The sequence below is a fragment of the Balaenoptera physalus genome (assembly GCF_965194825.1).
Source record: "Balaenoptera physalus genome assembly, chromosome: 2".
NCBI classification, from domain to species: domain Eukaryota; kingdom Metazoa; phylum Chordata; class Mammalia; order Artiodactyla; family Balaenopteridae; genus Balaenoptera; species Balaenoptera physalus.
This window is the reverse complement of record NC_138883.1, coordinates 31,308,058-31,324,121: the sequence shown is the minus strand read 5'-3', so window position 1 is coordinate 31,324,121 and position 16,064 is coordinate 31,308,058. Positions and strand designations below refer to the sequence as shown.

Here is a 16,064-nt window from a genome sequence, read left to right as displayed (position 1 = left end):
AAGTATCCCTCACCAATTCAGCCGTTTTTCATTCTTTAAATTAATTATTAAAAGCAAATTTGTTAAATTTAATTTTCGTTATTGGTTTCAAAAGTACTTTATAAAATTACATACGTCCTTATTCTGAAGAAAATGTACATGTGTATCTGTAGTCAGTATCATGTGCAATGGTCAGCCACAGCATGCATTCCTGTTTATGTCAGGTTCAAGACAAAGTTTTTTCACCACTATGTAACACTATTGTGGAAGTGCTCGTCAACATAATTAAACAAGAAATGAAATAATAAAATTGTTGAAGGCTCTATAGAGTTCTCGACAGTACAGCTCATTAGCTTGGCCAAGCTTACCTCTCAGTCTTGTCGTTCATCATACCACCATCACCACCACCACCATCATCACCAACGGGGGCTAAATTTCTTGGCATCTTTTTCTCTCAAAGTGGTGTTTTAAATATGGATGTTGTATATATCCTCTTTAAAAGAAAAAAATTCTTATGAAGTCCCACTTATTTTTATTATAATGTAACTTTAATATGTGCCTTTATAAAATTAGCTATAATCACTCTATAGTCCTATAAGGAATTTACAAATTAAATGGAAGCAAGGCCACAGAACGAAATAAAAGTTAACATGAATGTGATGGATGGTATGTTGTTGGCATAGATGGCTGTGTATCTAATTCTATATTTAATCTGATTTTCTATTTTTATTTCAATAACACTAATGCAGAGAATGCCTATTAGATAAGTACCATGTATAAAAGAATGTAATTTCAAAGAATTGTTTGCTAGTACAGAACAATCAGACCTGATACCTAATTGAAACTTTATCAGCAGATAGGCCTCAAGTGCCAATAATGTAATCTTATCCAGTTATGGTTGGAATTGGCAACAGAGAAAAATTGTAATTATATATTTAATATTAAACTATAGTGAACCATTACAAGTTGTATAGCCAGGTAAGCAGGACGTATATATACTGTTTCTGCTTGCCACGTGGACACAGTGCTGGTGAGAATACAGCCCAGATTCTTCTGAGTTCTGCATGTCTGTCTGTGTCGTGTGCCCTGGGATGATTCAGTTCTCATTCCGCTCCTCTAGCTTTGAGTTAACTCAGACCTTCATGAGACACACGTTGACTTATTTGGTCTTCATTTGATATGAATGCAGTTGTAAACCCAAATTTGAAAAATTTGGGAATCAATGAATCAAAATTAAGGTTGCTTTATTGCACAAATTCTCAGAACCTTGAATGTGCTAGTACACATTATGATTCTGCAGAAGATGAACAGATACTGTGCCTGTTTTCTGGAGCATGCTGCAGTTTGTTAATGGACAGTCTAAGGTAAATCAATCACATACTCTCAATTGCTATAAATAAAATGTCTTTTTTCTAAGTTTCTTATGTCTTTGAAGCATTCATTTTTCCACCTCGTGTTTTTTTCACCTCATGTTTCTTTCCCCTTTGTTGTAAGTGCTTTCTCTCTCTCTCTCTAAGGTACTTACTGTCAACAACGGGAAGTGGAGGCCATTACTGAAGGTGTTGAGGAAGATGAAGGATTTTGCTGTTGTGAACCTGGCCATATTCCTCATGCGCTTTCATTTAATGCTGCATTTAGCCAGCGCTGGCTAGCTTGGGAAGTGATAGTCACCAAGTATATTTTGGAGGGTTATAGCATCACTGACAATAGTGCTGCTTCTATGCTTCAAGTCTTTGATCTTCGGAAAGTACTCACCACTTACTATGTCAAGGTAAGGATATGTGCCTACTTAGATCTGGTATCAGAGGCTCTTGGAAAAGACACGTATACGCACACGGGTGCACACACACACACGTTTGTTTTTTTAACTTGTGCTTTGCTTCTAGGTAGTGATTTAAATTCTCTAGTATCCGGTACAGTCAGTAAATTATACCTATGAAGGTCTTGCTATTTCCTTCTTTAGTGAAACTTATTACATTTGTTCATTAATATTAATAGCTACCATCTGTAGTGCATATCTTTTAGGTATTGCGTTAAGGAGTACACACATACACGCATGTATATATATGATATGTATATCTTACCTAATTCTCTAAAGGAATATTATGTCCCTGTTTTACATATAGACAAGTTAAGGATCAAAAGTTAACTTCGCCGAAGTCGTCTAACTAGCAAGTGGAGTTGGGGATTTAAAACCCAGGCTTGTCTGACTCCTGAGTCCTTGCTGTTAACCACTGCTTTGCACTGCTTTCAACAAACTGAATGAAAGTATTGCAAGATTTGGGAGGTCTCCAAAAACACCCTCACATTTGACACCAATTGCAATTTCAGGGTCCCCAAGACCCTGAAACCACAATCAGGTTCAATAATTTGCTAGAAGGACTCACAGAACTCAGCAAAGCCATTATACTCACGGTTAGAACTTATTACAGTGGAAGGATACAGGTTAAAATCTGCCAAGGGAAGAGGCACATAGGGCAGGGTCTAGAGACACTAAGGCCTGAACTTCCAGTTGTCCTCTCCCAATGGAGTTGTGTAGACAATGTTTATTTCTCCCAGGAACGATGTGAGAGAATACCTACAGAGTGTTGCCAGCCAAGGAAGCTCGCCTGAGCCTCAGTGGGCAGAGTTTGTCTTGACACACTGTCATTTAGACTTGTTTGACCACCCACATGGCCAGCCTTAGTCTCCAGATCCTCTAGAGCTCATGGTTCTAAGCCTCCAGGTAAATAAAGACTCTCTTATCAGGCAGGACATTGCATGGGATTAGAGGTTACCTCCCAGAACCCAAGTGCAAAGGCCAAACCTCTCTTTGGGCAAGATTAGTTCTTTATTGCACAGGTATTCTGTTTTTGCTAAGATTTTACAGAAGTACAGCATGGTTATGCCTGGGGGTTTACAGGCTAAGGCAACATTTTCAAGAGGAAAAACGTATGCTAAATCTTAATGATTCATGTGTTATTACCTCTATGTACCACCTTATTTGTGCTGATTGGGTTGAAGCCTGAGTCCTCTGTTGAATGTTTGGTTAAACCCAACCTCAGGAAGCTAAAGAAATTGACTTTACAACATTTTTTAACGTGTGCATTTGTGTGTGGAATTTCCTATCTCTAAAGATGTATATTTCTATTGCTTTATTTATTAGTTATATTTTTATAACTTGACCTAGGATCACAAGATGGTTTAATAGCTTTCTATGAGAAATTTCTCAAAATAAGTACACCACAGTAAAGGTTTTTCATCTCTCTTAAAAGATCCTAAATTCAGTAGACAGAATTGTTTTTAGAATATCCTAAAATCAGTGGACTGGAGTTGTTTTGAAGTTGCCTTCTTGAATTTATGGTTGTGATTTTAAAAGTATTAAATTAATTTTTTTTTATCCAGGAAGGCCTGAGATGTATTACTATAGCATTCTTAAAATAGTATACTTACAGTATTGAGCTGGAATATACATTTTTGATTCCTACTGTCAGTATAAACAGTTGGAATTAATTTACTGAGGACTTGGAGTTAATTCAGATTGTGATTTAGCCTGAGTTTTGTTTTGTTTTTTATCTTTTCCTCACTTAGGGTATCATTTATTATGTTACAACTTCTTCTAAACTGGAGGAGTGGCTAGCTAATGAGACGATGCAGGAAGGACTACGTCTGTGTGCAGATCGAAATTACGTTGATGTGGACCCAACGTTTAATCCAAACATTGATGAAGACTATGACCATCGACTTGCAGGCATATCCAGGGAGAGTTTCTGTGTGATTTACCTCAACTGGATAGAGTATTGCTCTTCCCGAAGAGCAAAGGTAGAGTTTATTTCGTTTATAACTCTGAATCTGTTTTTCCAAAGATGGAAAAAATACCTCTATTTGTTATCATGAGGTTGGTTTTTCTAGACTTTCCTCTTTCTAACTATCCGGGTAAGAGAACCTGTCTAGTTCATTATGGTTGGGCCAAACCAACTCTGCCAAAACAGGTTAGAGTAAGCGACCTCTCTCATTCTTTCATCTGCAGTGTCATAATCTCACTGTCCAAATAGCAACCTCCACCCTGTGCAGGTACGGACATACACACAGATTCAGGTTGTAGATTATGTGTAGCACCTTCTTAAAGACTGCGTTTTGGAGCATCCCCAGCCCCAAGCCCCCAAACACACACAGCAGACTTAAAGTTAAGTTAATATCTTTGTCCCAAATCCAAAGTCTAATCCAGTGCTAATAGAATTTTCTGCAATGATTGAAACATTCTGTGTTGTTCCAATATGGTAATTACTAACCCACCACATATGGTAGATTATGAGACACTTGAAATGTAGCCAGTATGACTAAGGAAATGAATTTTTCAATTTAATTTTAATTGATTTAAATTTAAATCAATTAAATTTAGGCTAGTGGCTACCATACTGGACAATGTTCATCTAGACTACTGACTTTAAAATGTTAACATGGGTAAAAATGATACAGGAGTATGTAAAAATGCAGATTCATGGGGCTTGCCTGTGAGATTCTTATTCTGTAGGTCTAGGTTGGGGACCCAAGATCTGTATCATGCTGGGTGATTATAATGCAAGGGGTTCGTAATCCGCACTTCAGGGTAACTTGTCTTATCCTAAAGGTAAGCTGAGTCACAGACTTCACCAACTACTGTTTTCCTCCTGGGTCCCATGGCTCTTGTGGCAGTGTTGCTCCCCCTGGTTCGACCCCAGGTACCACAACCACAGTACCAAGGCAGAGTGCCAAGTCTTGTGTCGTTGAACCACCAGCGTCCGATGTACAGGATTACTCTGTACCATGGAGCATGGTGAGCCACTTTGACAACCAGTGCCTTTATCATGATCTGGGATGTACACACTGACTGTCTTTAGATGTAGCACCTGGTTTAGTCTTTCCTTTACAGATACTCAATTAGAGTAAGGCACCCCATCATAATCAGCCTGTTTCTCTAACTTCATCCATAAGAAAGGGAGCCTCCTTGTAATTCCTCTTAGAACAGTGGCCTTTGAGCTTTTGTACTGGATGCACAGTAGATACTGAGCAGAGTAGCATATTTTTAAGGAAGGAATAAAAGATAGAATAAAATAACCTCGTAAGAGCTCAGAAAAAGGACCAGCAGACAATGTCTGGAAATGGAGGCCCTCAAAGCTAATCTTCTCTTCTTTCAAACACATAACAAGCAGTTTATTTTTTTTCATAAATGAAATATACTTAGAATGCTTTGCACACTGTTCTCAAATCCTTGGACTTATTTCTTGGCAGGGGAGGGGGAGGTGGGGGGCGGTTGGGGTGACCATATTATTCTGATAGCCTTTCTCTGGCTTAGACTATATTGGTTACTTTTGTTTGGTTTAACCATCGTCACCTAGGCTAGGAACTCACTGTCTACCGACTCAGGAATAGGCTCCATCCTTCCTAACTTTAAGGAATAAATAATCTCTTAGAAATTATTGCTGAGGTCATGGATGTACCTCGAGGAAGTCATCCTCTTAATTGCTTATAAATCATATTCAAAATGTTTACCTCCAAACTTGGGTATCCCCAGTCTCTTCAGAGAGTTTATTATCACTAGATCAGTCTGGCTTATATTCTACTCTTGTAGTCCCCTCCAGAAGAAAATTGTCAGGAAAATTAAAATAATCCCTTCATTCTCCAGTTTTTTAAATTGAACAAGATTATCCCTGCCTCCTTAAAACCATGAATTCTGTTTTCTGAATCACCATTCCCAGAATAACCTCTTCCCAGTGAAGGAAGTTAATTAAACCAGAAAGATTTGCTGACTCCAAATTCTGGTACCCTCATCTGAATGTTAATAAAGTTGCCTCCAGCCTTTTTTTCCCATAATTTCCTTCCAAGATAGTTTTCTAACTTGCATATTACACAGAAATAAAAAAGTTATTCTTTCCTCCTTCTCTTATTATATGTATTCTAGGAGGAAATAATCTTTCATATAATAGCTGTACCTGTCTTCTAAAGAGCTTGAAATAATGTTTTTGTAAGTGTAGCCCTGGATTGACTGCATTAAAACTACCTGGAATGCTAAATTGGAAAGATTCGTCTCAGCTTGACTTTGCTTCCTGCTTCTTAAGTGATAGTACATTTCTTTCACCATTGTTGTTAGTATTAGCAAGAAGTTTTTGTGAGAATTTCTAATGCATTTGAGGATGTAAGACACACGTCTTCTCCAACAGTAACAAAATAGAGCTACCAGGGTTGAACCAATTATTTTTTCTCTCAGTACATTAACGATGTGGCTACACTGCCTTCTGGCTTGCATTGTTTCTGACAAATAATAAAGGCTCACCTCAGAGATATTGCAGGTTCTGTTCCAGACCACCACAGTAAAGCGAGTATCACAATAAAGCGAGTATCACAGTAAAGCGAGTCAACACGAATTGTTTTTTTTCCCAATTGTAAATGTTATGAAGTATACTAAGTGTGCAATAGCATTACGTCTAAAACTGTAACCATGTACGTTACTTAATTTCAAAATACATTATTGCTAAAAAATACTAACCATCATCTGAGCCTTCAGTAAATCATAATCTTTTTGCTGGTGGACGTTTTGAGAATTACCAGAATGTGACCCAGAGGCATAAAAGTGAGCAAATACCATTGGAAAAAATGATGCCAATAGACTTGCTCAAAGCAACATTGCCACAACCCTTCAAGTTGTTAAAAAAAAAAACAAAAAACACAGTATATGCAAAGCACAATAAAACAATGTATGCCTGTATGTACCACATAATGATGTCTTTTTTTACTGGCTGCTTTTAAGATTTTCTCTTCATCACTAGTTTTAAGCAATTTATTTATTTATTTGGCTGTGCTGGGTCTTAGTTGCTGCACGCGGGATCTTCATTGCTGCACGCGGGATCTTCATTGCAGCATGCGAACTCTTAGTTGCAGCATGTGGGACCAGATCCCCTGACTAGGGATCGAACCTGGGCCGCCTGTATTGGGAGCGTGGAGTCTTAGCCATTAGACCACCAGGGAAGTCCCAAGCAGTTTAATTATGATGTACCTTGGTGCTGTCTTCTTAATGTTTCTTGTTCTTGGAGTTCATTGAGCTACTTGAATCCCTAGGTATATGTCATTTTCATCAGATTTAGAAATATTTTGGTGATTATTTTTTTCAAATTCTTTTCCTGTCTTCCTGTTTCCCTTTTCTGGGGAACTCCAGTTAACATTTATATTAGACTGCCTTAAGTTGTCCTACAGCTCACTGATGCTCTGTATTTTTTTTTTAGTCTTTTTTTGTCTCTGTGTTTAATTTTGCATAGTTTCTGTTATATTTGTTAGATCATTTATTTTTTCTTCTGCATTGTTTAATATGCCATTAATCTCATGCAGTGTATTTTTTTTATTCTCAGACATTGCATTTTTTTGTATTTTTTGCGGTTTAATTTTTTTTTTTTTTTTGGCTGCGCTGTGGGGCTTTCGGGATCTTAGTTTCCCAATCAGAGATTGAAACCAGCCCCCCAGTGGTGGAAGCGTGGAGTCATAACCACCGGACCACCAGGGAATTCCTTGTGTCTTTTATACTGATATAAACCTTTCATGTCTCTACTAGCAGGCTGTCATTCCTCTATCTTTTTGAACTTATGGAATGCAGTTATAATAACTCTTTTAATGTCCTTGTTGACTAATTCTAACATCTGTGTCATTTCTGGGTCAGTTTTGACTGATTAATTGATTATTTTTCTAATTGTGGGTCCTATTTTCCTGCTAGTTTGCATGCCTGACAATTTTTGATTGGATGCTAGACTTTATGAATTTTACCTTGATGAGTGTTGGATATTTTTGTATTCCCATAAATATTATTGACCTTATTCTGTGACACAATTAAATTCCTTGGGGACAGTTTGATCTTTTCAGGGTTTACTTTTAAGCTTTCTTAGGAGGGACAAAAGCAGCCTTTAGTCTGGGGCTAATTTTTCCCCATTACTGAGACAGTATTCTTTTGAGCACTCTAGCCAATCATAGAATTTCCCATTGTTCCTTTCTGCTTTTTTTCTGATGGTTCTGTTCTCAGCCTTGGACCTTTGCTGCATGTGCTGATCAGTAATCTGCTGGACTCAAGAGGGATCCTCTGCAGATCTCCAGAGCTTGCTCTCTGTATGTAGGTCTCTCCTTGGCACTTTGCCTTGCAAACTCTAGCCACCTTGACCTCCCCAGACTCCCAGCTATCTCCTCAACTTGGAGACCTCTAGAGGAGGCTCTACCTGTGTTCCTCTTCCTTGTACTACAGCCTGGAAACTCTCGTAGGGTTTCCCATTTCTCAGGGATTAGTATCCAATGTCTCAATATATTCTTTTCTTGGTCATTTCAGGTGCAAGGGGTAAATCCGGCCTTTATTACTCTGTCTTGGCCAGTAGCAGAGGCCTGAACTAAATTTAAAATAAAAAAATATTTTGGACTACCCTGGCAGTCCAGTGGTTAAGACTCTGCACTTCCACTGCAGGGGGCACGGGTTCAATATGTGGTCAGGGAACTAAGATTCCCACATACCACGTGGTGCAGCCAAAAAAAAAATTTTTTTTTCCCATCACAAAAGCAATACATTTTCAGCATATAAAGTTGACTGGGTGGGGAAGGGAGGGAGACAGAAAAGAAAGAAATGTAGGATCTCCTACACAGTTATATTGTTAACTGAATTATGCAATTAATGGTAATTAACTAACCAAGCTATATTAAGTTAGTATCTTAGACAACTGCCCTTTTTTGTTTATAAGTTAATGGTTTATAAAGCCAAATATATATACCATTGGCAAAGTTAGAATAATTAAGTTCATTATCAGCCTAGATCCATGATTCTTCAACTTTAGCATGCGTTAGAATCGCCTGGAGTGTGATTGGTGGACACCACCTTCAGAATATGACTTCATAGGTCTGAAGTGGCTCAAGAATTTGCATTTCTAATAAGTTCCCAGATTATTCTCATGTTGTGTCCCAAGATTACACTTTGAGAACCACTGCTTTAGATTGTTTCTCAGTCATTGAGATGCTACCAAGATTTTCTGTAGTATTATATAAAGTATACCATTTTGCTTGTGTATATATATATATATAATTATTGTATTATATATTTTTAATATATAATATATATGTAATAGTCAATAATCAAGGTATGCAGTTGTTGAAAAATTAAAAGGTTGAGGGGAAGCAGTATTCTACGGATATCAATTTGATTTTCTTTACTGTGGTTATAGTCACTAATAGGCTATATAGATAGAATACTATATTTTTCAGGAGAGGACAGTATCAGTAATGATGTATATCAACAAGTACTTTGAGATGTTTAGCTAATATCCTAATACTCTGTGATACAGCCACTTTTTTTTTTAGTATGTTCTAGTATTATTATAAAGTATTAGATTTTATTTAAAGATTCCAATGACCCTTCTCATACACATTCACACTTCATTTTATGCTGTTTTGTTAAGTTTCTTTTCATTAGAACTATTATCTGAAGAGATAGAAAGCATGTACTAGTTGAGTTCCTTAACTTCTCTGATTTATTAAATAGATATCTTCTGATTTGTTAAATACTCATATTCCTTTCTGATAACTAACATTCTTTTGTTTTTCCTTTTTTTTAATGAGATGTAATTGACATAACATTAATTAGTTTCAGGTGTACAACATAATTATTCCATATTTGTGTATATTGCAAAGTGATCACCACAATAAGTCTAGTTAACATCTTTCACCATACATAGTTACAGAATTATTTTTTCCTTGTGACGAGAACTTTTAAGATCTACTCTCTCAGTAGTTTTCAAATATGCAATACAGTATTAGTAAACTGTAGTCATTGTGCTGTACATTACATCACCATGACATTCATTTTATAACTGGAAATTTGTGCCTTTTGACCCCGTCACCCCATTCTTTGTTTTTTGTTTTTTAAAGCCACTGGATGTGGACAAAGATTCATCCCTGGTGACTCTTTGTTATGGACTCTGTGTTCTGGGACGGAGAGCTTTGGGGACTGCATCCCACCATATGTCCAGGTAAGGAAGGCATTTCTGTTTTCAGAAGGAGACTGGGAAGCTCTATAACTGAAATCTGAAAAATCTGAAATAGTTTTTAATGGAAGCATTCGGTGCTAATTTATTGCAAACGCCTCTTTGGGTATTGTATTGTATAGATCTTTTTGCCGAACACAGTGGAGTTCTAAGTGGTTAACAGAACTGGCTTTTAAGATTCACACTTGTGGGCAACTATAGATAATGAGAATTTAATAGATTTAAGACATTTTAAGAAACAATCAACTCATAACGTATGATTGGTCTCTTCCCATATACATCTATTTTCTAACAATTCACTTCTTTTTATTTTTCCATTTCTCCTTGCAATTTCTGTTCACAGCATTTATACTGTTAATATAGTGGTACATTAGATTTGGGGACTCTAAATATAAACTGGATTTCTTGACATATACATCCAATTGAATTAGAATTAAGAAATGCCACATATTTTAAGTTTCTTCTGTGATTCCTACATGTTTTCCATTAGGCCCTCGTTACTTTCTTTTAAGTTACAGTGTCTTTGCCTGTTGTTTATTTTCAGGGACTCACTATTATAGTAGTTCATTAACAAGGGTCCCAGGTCAAACAGGCCCTGTCCCTTGTGATTCTGATTCAGGGGTGCTTACATTAGTTCTTGGCATTTGTATCTTCAAAACACTCCCACATTCTTCTGATGCATAACTAGATGTTAGAATCAGTGTAATGGAAGACCTTTGTTAAAATATGTAAACTTTTATCTCTAATCTTAACAGTAATTTAGAGTCATTCCTCTATGGATTGCATGCCCTATTTAAGGGAGATTTCCGTATTTCTTCAATTCGAGACGAATGGATCTTTGCTGACATGGAATTGCTGAGAAAAGTAGTAGTCCCTGGAATTCGTATGTCCATTAAACTTCATCAGGTAAGAATAGGGAATTTCTAATGCATTACTGGTGTTTAATGGTACTTCTTCACTTGACTTCCAAATTATGTTCCTTAGGATCCTTTTGAGAAATACTCTGATCTGAAGCAAAGAAAAACATGATTCATGACACGATATTAAATCTTAGGAGCCTAAACCTGTGTTTCTAACAGTAAATTTGAACGTTAATATTAGAGAGTGACCTGGGCATGATCTTGAGGAAAAATGCAAGCAGTGATAAACTGGAAATAAATACCTATGGCCCCTGTAATGGTTGCTTTGACTTCACGTGATTGTAATTCATTCCTGTTCTGCGGGTGGACGTAGCTGACTCCTGGTGCAGTGTGATAGCATCTCAGGAGTCTTGTAAGTGCTGCTGTTACTGAACTATGAGCTCCATTCAGCATGTTGTATAGAGTAATAGATGGTTAGGACAGATTCAGCCTTAATTAAATAATCCTAGTAAGGTAATAAAATGAAAATGAGGGCTCCAAAATGCATATCTAAAGCCCTGGATCACTTTAAGAATATATTTTGAAATTAAATACTGGCACTTGCTGCTCTAATCATTCCACTTGACAGTAATGATGAGATCTGATGATAGAGAGCACATGACAATATTCATTAAAATACATCTGCTGTGCTCAAATCTGGACGACTCTTTCCCTCAAATAAAGGGTGAATTACTCTTCAAATGATTTTATTATGATCTAAAGTGTTAGAATGGGGAGTTCCCTGGTGGTCCAGTGATAAAGAATCTGCAACCCAATGCAGGGGGCACGGGTTCGATCCCTGGTTGGGGAACTAAGATCGCACATGCTGCGGGACAGCTGAGCCCACGTGCCACAACTACTGAGCTCGCACGCCACAAACTACAGAGCCCACGTGTTATGGAGCCCATGCACCACAACTAGAGAGAGAAAACCCACACACCACACTAGAGAGAGAAAACCCGCACACCACAACTAGAGAGAAGCCCATGCACCACAACGAAAGATCCCGCATGCCTCAGTGAAGACTCTGCATGCCACAACTAAGACCCGACACAGCCAAAAAATACAATAAAGTAAGATAAAACGTGTTGCAATGAAGTTAACACCCCACATTATTTAGGAACATTACTAATAAGGGCTATAGTATTTGAAAATCTCTGTGAAAAGAATACTATTTTGAGGGTGATGGGGAAAATGTACAATAGGAATCAAATAGAATTGTCCATCTTCAGGCTAGCTTTAGAGTTTCAAGACAAAATTCAATGTATTGAAAAGAAAAAGATAATGACTTCATACTAAAATGTTATAAAACTTCAGAATTTCTCAGAAGGTATTGTGTACCTGCTACATAAGAAATACTCTTTTATGTAGCATGACTGACTAACAGTTAATTCTTAACGTTATGACAGGTATTTTATCTCCATCTGGGAGAGAGGAACTGAGGCACAGGCTCTCTGTATTTTCTGATCCTTCCGTCTCTGTCCCGATCTGTCCCTACAAGTGCTCTTGCCTGTTGCTCCCAGTCCATTTCCTCACATGTGTTTTTAGCCTGCGACAGTGGTCCTCCACCTTATAATCAGGCCCAACACAGTTGGGTATAGCACACTGTCATCATTAGCCATGACAGACAGCAACAGTGACAAACAGGGAGGGTAAGGAGGTGGACTTGGGAACTGGGCGCCATGGAGGGCTGGGGGAGGGGAGGAGATGAGAACACAGATGCAACCTGGAGAAGTTCTGTGGTTCACATACACCTTTGAGGAGGGTGAGATTGACCTGTAAAGTAACAAGCAACAGCCATTCACTGCACATCACTTTGACCAGACGGTGGGTTGCCAGTGAGGGACTCTCAGGCCAGGAAAAGATAGATGTGTCAATCAGTACTGGTCATCTCCAAAGTTCATATGTACTCATGAAAATCCACAGAAGGCTTATATGTTAAAGGATTAGTACACACTTGGCGTATGATGCAGCAACTCCACTCCTACGTATTTACCCAAGAGAATGAATGTGTATGGCCATGCAAAGACTTACACACAAGTGTGCATAGCCATTCTATAGCCCCAAACTGCAAACTCCAGTGTTCATCAACAGCTAGAATATTACTTAGCAATAAAAAGAAATGATCTACTGCTAGATGCCACAACAAGAATGAATCTCAAACATTATGCAGAGTAAGAGAAGCCAAACATAAAAAGAGTACATAATATTTTAGGACCCAAGATGGCGGAGTAGAAGGATGTGCTCTCACTCCCTCTTGCGAGAACACCAGAATCACAACTAGCTGCTGGACAATCATCAACAGGAAGAAACTGGAACTCACCAAAAAAGATACCCCACATCCAAAGACAAAGGAGAAGCCACAATGAGGTGGTAGGACGGGCGCAATCACAGCAAAATCAAATCCCATAACCGCTGGGTGGGTGACTCACAGACTGGAGAACACTTATACCACAGAAGTCCACCCACTGGAATGAAGGTTCTGAGCCCCACATCAGGCTCCCAACCTGGGGGTCCAGCAACGGGAGGAGGAATTCCTAGAGAATCAGACTTTGAAGCTAGTGGGATTTGATTGCAGGACTTCAACAGGACTGGGGGAAACAGACTCCACTCTTGGAGGGCACACACAAAGTAGTGTGCACATCGGGACCCAGGGGAAGGAACAGTGACCCCAGGGGAGACTGAACCAGACCTACCTGCTAGTGTTGGAGGGTCTCCTGCAGAGGCAGGCGGTGGCTGTGGCTCACGGTGGGGACAGTGATACTGGCAGCAGAAGTTCTGGGAAGTACTCCTTGGCATGAGCCCTCCCAGAGTAAGCCATTAGCCCCACCAAAGAGCCCAGGTAGGCTCCAGTGTTGGGTTGCCTCAGGCCAAACAACCAACAGGGAGGGAACGCAGCCCCACCCATCAGCAGTCAAGCGGATTAAAGTTTTACTGAGCTCTGCCCACCAGGGCAACAGTCAGCTCTACCCATCATCAGTCCCTCCCATCAGGAAAGTTGCACAAGCCTCTTAGATAGCCTCATCCACCAGAGGGCAGACAGCAGAAGCAAGAAGAACTACAATCCTGCAGCCTGTGGAACAAAAACCACATTCACGGAAAGATAGACAAGATGAAAAGGCAGAGGGCTATGTACCAGATGAAGGAACAAGATAAAACTCGAGAAAAACAACTAAATGAAGTGGAGATAGGCAACCTTCCAGAAAAAGAATTCAGAATAATGATAGTGAAGACGATCCAGAACGTCAAAAATAGAATGGAGGCAAAGATTGAGAAGATGCAAGAAATGTTTAACAAAGACCTAGAAGAATTAAAGAACAAACACCTAGAAGAAATAAAAAACAGAGATAAACAATACAGTAACTGAAATGAAAAATACCCTAGAAAGGAATCAATAGCAGAATAACTGAGGCAGAAGAACAGATAAGTGACCTGGAAGACAGAATGGTGGAATTCACTGCTGTGGAACAGAATAAAGAAAAAAGGATGAAAAGAAATGAAGACAACCTAAGAGACCTCTGGGACAACATTAAACGCAATAACATTCGCATTATAGGGGTCCCAGAAGGGGAAGAGAGAGAGAAAGGACCCAAGAAAATATTTGAAGAGATTATAGTCGAAAACTTCCCTAACATGGGAAAGGAAGGAGCCACCCAAGTCCAGGAAGCACAGAGAGTTCCAGACAGGATAAACCCAAGGAGAAACACGCCGAGACACATAGTAATCAAACTGGCAAAAATTAAAGACAAAGAAAAATTATTGAAAGCAGCAAGGGAAAAACGACAAATAAAATACAAGGGAACTCCCATAAGGTTAACAGTTGATTTCTCAGCAGAAACTCTACATGCCAGAAGGGAGTGGCATGATATACTTAAAGTGATGAAAGGGAAGAACCTACAACCAAGATTACTCTACCCAGCAAGGATCTCATCCAGATTCGATGGAGAAATCAAAAGCTTTACAGACAAGCAAAAGCTAAGAGAATTCAGCACCACCAAACCAGCTCTACAACACATGCTAAAGAACTTCTCTAAGTGGGAAACACAAGAGAAGAAAAGGACCTACAAAAACAAACCCAAAACAATTAAGAAAATGGTCATAGGAACACACATATTGATAATTACTCTAAACGTGAATAGATTAAATGCTCCAAACAAAAGACACAGGCTTGCTGAATGAATACAAAAACAAGACCCATATATATGCTGTCTACAAGAGACCCACTTCAGACCTAGGGACACATTCAGACTGAAAGTGAGGGGATGGAAAAAGATACTCCATGCAAATGGAAATCAAAAGAAAGCTGGAGTAGCAATACTCACATCAGATAAAATAGACTTTAAAATAAAGAATGTTACAAGAGACAAGGAAGGACACTACATAATGATCAAGGGATCAATCCAAGAAGATATAACAATTTTAAATATATATGCACCCAACATAGGAGCACCTCAATACATAAGGCAACTGCTACCAGCTATAAAAGAGGAAAACGACGGTAACACAATAATAGTGGGGGACTTTAACAGCTCACTTACATCAATGGACAGATCATCCAAAATGGAAATAAATAAGGAAACAGAAGTTTTAAATGATACAACAGACCAGATAGATTTAATTGATATTTATAGGACATTCCATCCAAAAACAGCAGAATACACTTTCTTCTCAAGTGTGCACAGAGCATTCTCCAGGATAGATCATATCATGGGTCACAAATCAAGCCACAGTAAATTTAAGAAAATTGAAGTCATATCACGCATCTTTTCTGACCACAATGCTATGAGATTAGAATTGAATTACAGGGAAAAAAACATAAAAAACACAAACACATGGAGGCTAAACAATACCTTACTAAATAACCACGAGATCACTGAAAAAATCAAAGAGGAAATCAAAAAATACCTAGAGACAAATGAAAATGAAAACACGACGATCGAAAACCTATGGGATGCAGCAAAAGAAGTTCTAAGAGGGAAGTTTATAGCAATACAAGCCTACCTCAAGAAACAAGAAAAATCTCAAACAATCTAACCTTACACCTAAGGGAACTAGAAAAAGAAGAACAAACAAAACCCAAAGTTAGCAGAAGGAAAGAAATCGTAAAGATCAGAGCAGAAATAAATGAAATAGAAACAAAGAAAACAATAGCAAAGATCAATAAAAC

The 16,064-nt window shown here is 38.4% G+C and overlaps 1 protein-coding gene across 7 annotated transcripts in view; it reads left to right on the top strand.

The window, feature by feature from the left end:
• PCNX1 (pecanex 1) overlaps positions 1-16,064 on the top strand; it is a 499,400-nt gene that overhangs the window by 145,120 nt on the left and 338,216 nt on the right. For all 7 annotated transcript variants that reach the window (XR_014261020.1, XR_014261021.1, XR_014261022.1 and 4 more), the window contains 4 exons: positions 1,497-1,750; positions 3,550-3,780; positions 9,883-9,983; positions 10,754-10,904. Coding sequence is in view for 4 of the 7 variants with exons in the window: in XM_082451496.1 (XP_082307622.1) it covers positions 1,497-1,750; positions 3,550-3,780; positions 9,883-9,983; positions 10,754-10,904 (737 nt within the window). In the remaining 3 variants the exon portion in view is untranslated. The remainder of the gene's footprint in view (positions 1-1,496; positions 1,751-3,549; positions 3,781-9,882; positions 9,984-10,753; positions 10,905-16,064) is intronic.